Source organism: Lepisma saccharinum, chromosome 21, assembly GCF_977018435.1.
Source record: "Lepisma saccharinum chromosome 21, izLepSacc3.1, whole genome shotgun sequence".
Classification (NCBI taxonomy): Eukaryota; Metazoa; Arthropoda; class Insecta; order Zygentoma; family Lepismatidae; genus Lepisma; species Lepisma saccharinum.
The window spans coordinates 65,417,916-65,429,921 of record NC_139249.1 but is presented as its reverse complement, the minus strand read 5'-3'; the positions used below and the strand labels follow the sequence as shown (position 1 = coordinate 65,429,921).

General features: G+C 41.1%; 1 protein-coding gene across 3 annotated transcripts in view; it reads left to right on the top strand.

Moving 5' to 3' along the window:
- The window catches only part of LOC146004369 (modular serine protease-like), a 122,213-nt gene that overhangs the window by 55,109 nt on the left and 55,098 nt on the right, over window positions 1–12,006 (top strand). For all 3 annotated transcript variants that reach the window (XM_083143164.1, XM_083143166.1, XM_083143163.1), the window contains exon 5: window positions 11,126–11,242. In XM_083143164.1, the coding sequence (XP_082999290.1) occupies window positions 11,126–11,242 (117 nt within the window). The remainder of the gene's footprint in view (window positions 1–11,125; window positions 11,243–12,006) is intronic.

Genomic DNA, 12,006 nt, shown 5'->3' with positions numbered 1-12,006 from the left:
TAGTAGACACCAAAATCAAGGAAACACATGCCATAATACACTTCCCACCAGGGGTGCCCACAGGGGGATTCATGATGCACCTGCATCATGGGAATTTTGTGGGGGGACAAAATTTTATATTCATGGTGATTGCGGTAAACGCGGTTTAAAATTACTTACGTGAAATTTAGAAGATTTCGTACTTCCGCGTTGCACAATTTAATGGTTCAATCCTATTAATTACGAAGATCCACTGTCTTCATTCACAAAGGGTACGGCGTTTGAAGCGGAGATGGTACCGCGTCACTACATTGTTTGTTCCCGGGCGGCGGTGGTTGCGATTTTTCCCGTTCGGCAGCACTGGCGCGCGCATCTTGGTTTGTGTCGTCTGCTTCCTGTTGTCCGGTGGCGTTGTCAGTTGGGGGTTGGGGGGCTGGGCAGTGTTGCTTGGTAATGTGCCGTTCCTGTTTCCCGCGTGGCTGGAGGGGGGTCGAGTATGTGCATAGCATCTTTTCTTTTTCAGGTCGGGGATCTTTCTGAGGACAGGGTGCCAAGTTGGGTGTGCTTGCCCATTGTCCAGGTTGAGTGCTGGTTTCTGCTGGATGATGGCATGGGTTTCTTTGATGGTGTTTTCTATTACAGAGCCGGTTGGGTGAAGTATGGATATGGAGGAGATGGTGTGGTTAGTGGAGTGGAGGTGTTGGGAGAGGCCTGATTTAGGTGTGTCGTTTTTGGCATCTTTTACATGTTCGTTAATCCGTTCTTGGACGGTGCGGATGGTTCTGCCAATGTAGGTGTTGTGGCATTGGCATGTGGTCTTGTAGACACCGGGGGATGCAAGTTTGGGTAGGTAGTATCTCTTGAAGTTGGGAAGTGCCCTTCCGATTTGGGATATTGGTTTGTGTGCTACTCGGATGTTGAAGGGTTTGAGGGCCTTGGCAAATTTTCCAGATGTGGTGGGGTGGTAGGGAAAGGCGATCCACTTGGGTTTAGGATGATTTTGGTTCGGGATATCTCTGTTTCTTGGGTGTCTGAACTGGGCTTCTGTTTTTGCGCACCACATGGATAGTTGGCGCTCGGTGTAACCGTTGTTTAGGCCTATTTCCGTTATGCACGCTATTTCATCTTGCAGGTCATCTTCTGTGCAGCTGTGTGTGAATGCTCTTCTGTAAAAGCTCATCCATACTCCAGCTTTTTGTTTTGGTGGGTGGTTGGATTTTGCATGGATATACTGGGTGCCCGAACCTGGTTTCCTGTATACGGATGTGACGAACTTGTCTTGGAGTCGTCGGATGCTGAGGTCGAGAAAGTTGAGGTGGCCATTTTGTTCCCTTTCAACGGTGAAGTTTATGTTGGGATGTATGTTATTGAGGGCAGTTAGGAGACGGGTTAGGTCCTCTTCCTGTTTGTAAATGACTATGGTGTCATCGGCATATCTTTTGTATCTTATATGAGCAAACTCTGGTTGGGTGAGAATTGACTTCTCGGCCACATGCAGCACTATGTTGGATAGGGGTGCGGAAAGGGGGTTGCCCATCGCTAGGCCCCCTGTCTGGTGGAAGAAACTGTCCTCGAACTGGAAATAGTTGTGGGTGAGGCAGGCTTGTAGAAGGTTGCATATTTCATCAGTTACAAATGGAGGCGTGCTATTGCTGAGTAGCCATGTTCTGGTGGAGTCAAGTGCAAGGCTGATCGGAATGGAGGAGTACATGTCCACTACGTCTATGCTGGCTACCTTGCAGTTGTCGGCTTTGACAAAAGAGGTGACAAATTCTTTTGCTTCGAGGCTGTTTTTTAGGCAGTAGGTGAGTTTGTCATTGTGGGCGGTCAGTTTCTGGAGGAGCCATTTGGTCAGGTGGACACTTGGTTGATTGAAGCCGGCCACTATGATTCTCAAGGGGGTTCCTGGTTTGTGGGTTTTTGGTATGCCATATGCACAGGGAAGGCTGGGGTGGGTGTTCCTTAGTTTCTTCTTTTCACTATCTTGAAGGAGGGCGCAGTTATCTATGGCTCGGCGGATTGCTGTATTGTATCTGCTTGTGGGGTCACGTTTCAGCTTTTTGTAGCCATCAGAGTTTAGTTTTGCTTGCATTTTGTCACTGTATTGGCCTTTTCCCATTATGACGTATTGGTTACCCTTGTCCGATTTTATGCACCAACATTTGTTGTCCTGTAGCCACTTTCGGAATTCCTGTGTTGTGTTCCTTAGTTTATTGTGCACTGTGGGTTTATGTTTGCTAGTAGGTTGGGCGTGTTGGCGGAGGATGATGGAAGCACATGTAAGGCGTACACACTCGGCATCTTGGTTAGTTTTCGTTGCAAACGCTGTTTTTTCGGCAGAGCAGATTAAGTCTAGGGAGGGGGGGGAGTCATTTAGGAGGTTGAATTTGAGGCCGTGTTGGAGGAGGGAGTGGAATTCTGTCGGCACGGTGAGGTTGGTGAGGTTGATTATAGTGCTGGCGGGGGTGTTGGGGTTCACTGGTGTGGTGGTGAGGGCCGGAGGTTGGGCACCAAGGGTTTGCAATTTCTGTGTTAGGGTCGCTGTTTTCTTGTTTTGCGATGTTTTTAGCATGAAGTCGATGTTTTGCTGGGCTTTTTTCCAGTCGTCGGGGTTGATTCTCGGTTGTATGTAGTCACGGAGGGAAGCACATGTTTTTTGAAGTGATGCTATTTCACGATCGTGTTCAATGCCGAAAAACGGGCAATGAGTGCAGTGATCAGTGATAAATATCGTGAAATAGCATCACTTCAAAAAACATGTGCTTCCCTCCGTGACTACATACAACCGAGAATCAACCCCGACGACTGGAAAAAAGCCCAGCAAAACATCGACTTCATGCTAAAAACATCGCAAAACAAGAAAACAGCGACCCTAACACAGAAATTGCAAACCCTTGGTGCCCAACCTCCGGCCCTCACCACCACACCAGTGAACCCCAACACCCCCGCCAGCACTATAATCAACCTCACCAACCTCACCGTGCCGACAGAATTCCACTCCCTCCTCCAACACGGCCTCAAATTCAACCTCCTAAATGACTCCCCCCCCTCCCTAGACTTAATCTGCTCTGCCGAAAAAACAGCGTTTGCAACGAAAACTAACCAAGATGCCGAGTGTGTACGCCTTACATGTGCTTCCATCATCCTCCGCCAACACGCCCAACCTACTAGCAAACATAAACCCACAGTGCACAATAAACTAAGGAACACAACACAGGAATTCCGAAAGTGGCTACAGGACAACAAATGTTGGTGCATAAAATCGGACAAGGGTAACCAATACGTCATAATGGGAAAAGGCCAATACAGTGACAAAATGCAAGCAAAACTAAACTCTGATGGCTACAAAAAGCTGAAACGTGACCCCACAAGCAGATACAATACAGCAATCCGCCGAGCCATAGATAACTGCGCCCTCCTTCAAGATAGTGAAAAGAAGAAACTAAGGAACACCCACCCCAGCCTTCCCTGTGCATATGGCATACCAAAAACCCACAAACCAGGAACCCCCTTGAGAATCATAGTGGCCGGCTTCAATCAACCAAGTGTCCACCTGACCAAATGGCTCCTCCAGAAACTGACCGCCCACAATGACAAACTCACCTACTGCCTAAAAAACAGCCTCGAAGCAAAAGAATTTGTCACCTCTTTTGTCAAAGCCGACAACTGCAAGGTAGCCAGCATAGACGTAATGGACATGTACTCCTCCATTCCGATCAGCCTTGCACTTGACTCCACCAGAACATGGCTACTCAGCAATAGCACGCCTCCATTTGTAACTGATGAAATATGCAACCTTCTACAAGCCTGCCTCACCCACAACTATTTCCAGTTCGAGGACAGTTTCTTCCACCAGACAGGGGGCCTAGCGATGGGCAACCCCCTTTCCGCACCCCTATCCAACATAGTGCTGCATGTGGCCGAGAAGTCAATTCTCACCCAACCAGAGTTTGCTCATATAAGATACAAAAGATATGCCGATGACACCATAGTCATTTACAAACAGGAAGAGGACCTAACCCGTCTCCTAACTGCCCTCAATAACATACATCCCAACATAAACTTCACCGTTGAAAGGGAACAAAATGGCCACCTCAACTTTCTCGACCTCAGCATCCGACGACTCCAAGACAAGTTCGTCACATCCGTATACAGGAAACCAGGTTCGGGCACCCAGTATATCCATGCAAAATCCAACCACCCACCAAAACAAAAAGCTGGAGTATGGATGAGCTTTTACAGAAGAGCATTCACACACAGCTGCACAGAAGATGACCTGCAAGATGAAATAGCGTGCATAACGGAAATAGGCCTAAACAACGGTTACACCGAGCGCCAACTATCCATGTGGTGCGCAAAAACAGAAGCCCAGTTCAGACACACCAAAATCATCCTAAACCCAAGTGGATCGCCTTTCCCTACCACCCCACCACATCTGGAAAATTTGCCAAGGCCCTCAAACCCTTCAACATCCGAGTAGCACACAAACCAATATCCCAAATCGGAAGGGCACTTCCCAACTTCAAGAGATACTACCTACCCAAACTTGCATCCCCCGGTGTCTACAAGACCACATGCCAATGCCACAACACCTACATTGGCAGAACCATCCGCACCGTCCAAGAACGGATTAACGAACATGTAAAAGATGCCAAAAACGACACACCTAAATCAGGCCTCTCCCAACACCTCCACTCCACTAACCACACCATCTCCTCCATATCCATACTTCACCCAACCGGCTCTGTAATAGAAAACACCATCAAAGAAACCCATGCCATCATCCAGCAGAAACCAGCACTCAACCTGGACAATGGGCAAGCACACCCAACTTGGCACCCTGTCCTCAGAAAGATCCCCGACCTGAAAAAGAAAAGATGCTATGCACATACTCGACCCCCCTCCAGCCACGCGGGAAACAGGAACGGCACATTACCAAGCAACACTGCCCAGCCCCCCAACCCCCAACTGACAACGCCACCGGACAACAGGAAGCAGACGACACAAACCAAGATGCGCGCGCCAGTGCTGCCGAACGGGAAAAATCGCAACCACCGCCGCCCGGGAACAAACAATGTAGTGACGCGGTACCATCTCCGCTTCAAACGCCGTACCCTTTGTGAATGAAGACAGTGGATCTTCGTAATTAATAGGATTGAACCATTAAATTGTGCAACGCGGAAGTACGAAATCTTCTAAATTTCACGTAAGCAAAATTTTATAGTTCAGCTGCCACTTCTACATATTTTCACACAAAAATTAGGGGATCGTTTCATTTGATTGACTTGTTATTGATTTTTAGTTATGATTATTATGTACAGTTTATCTATCTACTTGTGGCTAATTGCGGCAATGGGGTTGAAATGAAGAATCACCGCTTATGCCTTTAGAATCAGTTTGGAAGAGGGGGACAGGAGGATTTCCCCCACCAACAATCTTAGCCTCAAAATTCCCCCCCACCAAATATTTTAGGGAGGAGAGTTTTTGTTACAACAAACAAAAGATAAACAATTACTTTTAATTTCAAATATACTCTACTAAGAATAATATTGAATACATACACAATTAGTGTAGTTGTGAGTGTTCAATGCTTTTTCTGTCTCAAGAGATCATTAACAAATCTACATCAATACGCACAATAAAATGAAAAAATATAAATATGCTAACCAAGGCAGTAATTTATTTTATTAAAAACATAAACTAAACGTAACGTTTCAACCTTCTAGCAAGGTCTTCATCAGACTCTGTATCAAGTACAAAAGTCTGATGAAGACCTTGCTAGAAGGTTGAAACGTTACGTTTAGTTTATGTTTTTAATAAAATAAATTACTGCCTTGGTCAGCATATTTATATTTTTTCATAATAATGGAAACAAGGCTTAATGGTGTTATAATTGCACAATAAAAGTAAATCAAGAATGCAAAACAATAAAAACTATGAAATCTAATTGATTTATATTAACATAAAGCAAAAACTTAATAAAAACTTACACATAATAAAACCACTTCAACTATTTCATAATTTATTAACATCTTTAACCAGTTAGTAAAGGATGTAGTTTGCAACATTATAATATTTGATTTTTGGGTAATTAATAATCATAATATATTTTTAATTTAGTATTTTATTTTTACTTTTAATAACATTATAAATATGTATATCATATAATTTATATGTATGTTTGTGGGGACGGGGTTTGTAAATTAAGATCTTTCTCCCCCCACCAGTCTTAAATGATTTTGCACCCTGGATGGGGGGGGGGGGAGTGCTGTTCGCATATTCAAGCAGACAAAATGTTAAAAATAAGGTTCAGCACATTAACAATGGCAGTGAGCCGAGGAAGTTTTGTACGTTTATGTTAGGAAACATGAATGAACTGTGCTTCTTGCAATGTTTCGAATGTTATGCATCTTTCGATTTTTGGCATCTCGGCCAGTAGTAAACTATGTCTGGTGTTTTTCGGACACTGCAGAATTCAGTTTTAGTGTTGGATGATTTCAGGCACAATTTGTTTCGCTTGCAGTGGCGGAGATTGGAGGGAGAGGGCACGGGCAGATTGCCACCCCCCCCCCCACTTTTTGTTGCTTTTGCCCCTGCACTATGCTAAACCTAATGTACTAAGGGAAAGTAAACTGTCCTCCCCCCCCCCCTGAGTTTGGGCACTTTGCTCCCCTAGTTTTGGAACCCAGTTCCAAATACTGTTCACTTGTTGTGTTCCTGTGCTACAACTGACTGGATAATTGTATAATACTGTCAGTTTTCTGTGTCTAAAGCTTACTTTTATTTACTATGTAAATTGAAAGGAGAACATTCATTCCAAAGAGTCTTACAAGACCGTTCAAATACATGTGTGTGGAGTACACGTGTAATACCATTCATCATCAGGATAAGTGGAAAAAACACTGTGAACTTAAACATGTATATAAAACTAAAAATAATCTTCCCATAAAGTACAAAATTGTGGAAATGTTCCTTTGGCAAAATTACACCAATGATGAAAGTGCTTCAGGTTCGGGACCAGGTTAACAAAATCAGCCTAATGAGATGAGGCACGAGAAACATGACAGATAATTATTTTAAAAGTTTTTTTATGCTATCCTTCCTGTTCACATGGTTTGATTGTAAAGTGTTTCTGTAGCCTTGCAATGGAAAATATTATTAATATTGAGTTATTTAACGTCACTTTTTTTACCTTGTGGTTAATAGCGATGGGGAAGATGGGATTGAGAAAGAAAGTTCAGGTACACATGACATGACGGGTTCTGAATAAGTTATGGATCTATAGAAATGGGTTAAGAATGGATTTCTTAAACCATACCGTGTTGTTGTCCAGTTTTCGACTTTTCAAATTTGCAGGTATTATATAAAATAAGTTGACAAATTGCTCTGCAGAACACACAATGAGTGTAATTAGAGCCATTAAAAACAGACTACCTTCATGTATGGCTGATGAGTGATTAATGTCTACCTTAATTCCATCCTGTGAGTCCGATATTTTGAAAGTGGAGCCAATTGAGGAAATTATCAATAAATGAGGTTGCTGCAAGAACGTCAGAAATTATCATTTGTGTAAAATGTTATTTCAATCGATGTCCAAGTAATATACAATATACATGCAATTATCTACATTGTAAGCAATACCTAAAGTAAATACTGTTCTGGAAATTTTGCCTGAAGAAAATAATTTGAGCAAATTATTCGGATGTTCTACCCATTTTGGGGGGGTAGTCCGTCATAGGCCTTGGGGGGAATAGGCACCCCTGCTTCCCACATGAACAAAATATCGATAGTGGACAGGCACACCACACATGGATTCCCCTACTACAACAGTTAGTGCCAGGAAATAGCAGACAACACGGACGCAGACGTACAGTTAACAACAACATGCCAAGCAACAGTACAACAAGTTCCAATAAGAATGGTGGCAGTGGTCACTGAAATTAATAGAATAAAGAAGGAAAAAAAAACAGTTTTGCGGATAAAGTGAGTACTAGATTCTCCGTATTTACCTACAACTGCGTCTCTCTTCTTCTAATTATGAGTTACTATTTCAGGGTTGGAGCAAATATACACTATATATTTGTCACTCATTGAAGTATTGAAGATCCAGGAAGATCTTGTTATGATTTTTCTCTTTGTCCTTTTTCTGAGATGTGAAACATGAAATAGTAACTTATGCCACTGGCACGTGTGTGAATGTTTTTCATGTTGATTATCTCTTCTAAGTATCTGAAGTTTCAATTTCATGCACCACCAATCTGTACCAACAATGTTGATGTCCATTTACACTTCTATCTTTTCTCCACTGTCTAACATTCCTGAGAAAAGCATTTTCCATATTCACCATTGACTTGTATGGAGCTTGTTTTGAAGAAATCATAATAACTGTCAATCTTTGAAGTTATGTTGTGCGCAACCTGTCTGTAAATTTCTATGAAACTTTGATTGAAAAAATGTATTTTTCTCCAGGAAGCTGTCTGTGGCCAGCTTAAAACAAACTCCAAGCTGACTTTTCTGCTCCTACCAGAAGATCATTGTATTTGAGGGCCTTCTGGACTCCTTATTTGAGGACCAGTTAATATTTGTTACTTCTGATTTTCAGCACTAATTGTGGACATTTTTTATTCCAAGTATTTTAATGCTTCACTGCCATTATCCACAATCTTCACAAAGTTCTTCATAAGTACAAGGTTTATGTGAAGACATTGCAGAATTATATATTTATTCTCTCATTCAACTAAAATGTTCCCGACATACATTTTTTATCAGCAATGATAAAAAGCAGGATGGTTTTTTTTTTTATATTGCATGGATTTCTTTAGCTAGTGTCAGCCACATAACATTTCCTTCCTTGATGAAGAGCAAGTTTGAGGTTTTTCTTCAATAAATAGATGAAAAGACACCAGTTTTCTGAATTGTATTCACTTCAAATGCCATTAGTGCTACACTACATTTGCAGTCCTAGGGCCTGAGCAATTTTAGTTGTTGATCCATGATTCATCAGGCAACATTATGGGCTTGAATCCTGTACTGGCTGTTTGAGTTCGCATCTGAATGTAGTCTCTTCATCAATTCCACACACTTCAGTAGCATCTCCATTGTTGTGATAAGAACAAAGATAGATGAAAGTAGTGTATAAGCAAAATACAAATATCTCTAGATTGAAAACGATGTAATATCTGAATTCATTTGTTGTAAGGCAAGATATTCACTATCAGGGATACTGCCTATCTATTTTATGTGACAATGTTTTTAACACACCATGCCATGCATGGAGCTTTCACCTGTATTTCACACCAGAGGCGCCAACTTAAGATAAATATATGTGTAAATATACATAAAATGTGTCCTTCTACATGCATTGGGGGGAGGGGCAGGGGGGGGGCAGAAAGTGCTTTGCCTCCAAAAGTCGCTGTCTACATTGCACGCACATGAAGGTAAATGTCACTATATCACTACACAAATTTCCCAAGTGGCTGTGAAACAAATTACATCTTTTCTCAGAAACTGTGGATGACTAAGGAAAATGTGTGCTATATCTATTCATAAGAAGTTCCAACCTATCACAAACACATGGGATCCACTAAGCAAAAGGCTTGTTCCACAACAGTGCAAGCAATATTCCACCAACCTGATATATAATTGCAATTGATCCATGAGGGACCTGAATCTATCTATCTATCTCTACACTAAATTCTACCAATATCTATTACAAATAACATGCTCACTAAACTGATACATTGATATGCCTGTATCAGCTGAGAGCATAGATTACTCTGGCCCATCCCTAATATTTATATTGTGTAAATCTATCAATATCAGCTGGCCCCCTGGGTGGAGTGGTTAGGGCATCATGCTACGATGCTAGGGGTCCTGGGTTCGAATCCTTACATAGGCATGGATGTTTGTGAGTGTCCATTCATCAATTTCATCATATGATCACTCATCCCCATCTTTGCAAATTAGCCAAAAGTGGCACATAAAGCAAAGTAAAATAAAGCAAATCAATCAATATCAATGGCAGATATGCTACTTTCTTTCAAGGAATATCCTACATTGTAGTCTTATATCCAGCATCTAGGAGGAATTTGAATGGAGGTTGTAAATGCCATGTACTTTGATTGCCACATAACTTACATTAAGAAAAAATGTTTTTGCTTGGAGAAACAGGAAACCACAGTTACATTTATTTACATCCTGTAAGAACTCACTGTTCTATGGTTTTAGCAGAGTATAATATCTATAGTAGATACAATGCTACTTATTATTTCACACTATACTTTCTTCACATCATAAAAGAGTAATACCTTTACATTACATGTAACTTATTTTGATTTTGTATTATTGAAACCTTCTATTACCCTTATATTATTTTATTATTATTCCTGATCTATTTTTCTGACTTCCTCATTGATGTGTTTTCATGTTTTTGTATGTTTTTAGATTGAAAAGCAGCCAAAGAGGCTTAAACATGCCTGCTTTAATAAAGATTATTATAAGACGTAAGCGAGTTACTAAAGATATATCTGCGAAACTTACTTGTAAATGTTCTATTAATTTCGGTGGCTTCTGCCACCATCTACTTGGGAACTCGATGATCGAGTTCCCAATTGGGGATAAGTTTCACAGATATATCTTTAGTAACTCGCTTACGTCTTATATTATCAACTGCGTTGTTTATTCCCCTTAACATGAATAAAGATTATTGTTATTTTTATATTACTATTATTAATCTACTATAGTTTCCTCATATATTCTGTAAAGGATTTGGTATTAATTTGAAGCAATTTCAAACATTCTAGTTCTTCATAGTTTTTATAATTATATTTTTACTAAAACTGAAATTTTGAAGGAAGAAAATAAAGCTTTCAGATTATTTGCTAACATTTCATAATATTATACATTAGTTTCTGTGAATGATTGTGTCCTACATTGTGTACAGTGAGTCCTATTTTGTGCTTATAGTCCTCTGGTAGCCCTAATAATGTGTATTCTGTGTGGTAATATCATTGGAAAATTTTGTTTAAGTGCACACGCAGATGAGATGAAATATAATGGTAATAAATATCAGTGGGCTGATACTGTTTCATGGTGGTCTGGTGTCACTGGGCTTGTGAATGCTATTGAAATGATTTCTTTGTTTCAGTGCAAATGAGTTTGGCTGTAAATCAGGAGAGTGTATTTCCACAAGACTAGTGTGTGATGGAGTTAAGGACTGTAATGATGGATCAGATGAAACATTTACTCATTGTAGCAGTATCAGGTAAATACACTTGGAATTAATAATTTAACATCCACACAATGAATTAATTCAATATCTACTAAATTACTTTTCAATAAAGTAAAGTAAAGTGCTCTCCTGTGCTATGAAGACATATAGGGGAGGTGGAGTTAGGGGCCCCACACTTCCTTGATCACAGCCAAAGGTGGGGGTGATGTGATCAGCACCATGCCCCTGGCTGCCTTTAACCCCCCCCCCACGAGTTTTCTCCAGGTACTTACTTTATATGATGTTGGGCAGGTGCTGGAGCTGCTTGAACATGTGAAAAAAATCCTTGTTCTCCCCTGCAGGCAATCGAACCTGGGGTCTCTTGCATGGTAGTCTGATGCCAAATTATGATATAGAGTACATTTATTCCATATTAAGAATTGCATTTAATATGTTATGATGTAAAGTGAAATCTGTATATTATAGAGTGACCACAAGCAAAATTATCTTCCGCCAAAATCCTTCATGCACCATTCCCTTCATTCGTTCATCTCGGGCCATAAGGAAGCAAGCTCCAATATGTCCCTCCACTCCACATGGGAGTACGATGCACAGGAGTCGTGCAACTGTGCAGGTCCTTTTGCTTCTGGTTCCACTACAGCAAGTTACAGATTTGTAACTGTCGTATGTTCCACAGGCACTAAACTGAAACTGGATTACAGATTCTTGAGGAAAACGACGAATTAGATCAATTCATATTGCATTGAATTAATGAAGGATAGGCCAGTATCCAAATTTTCTTTTTGTATCTGCAATAG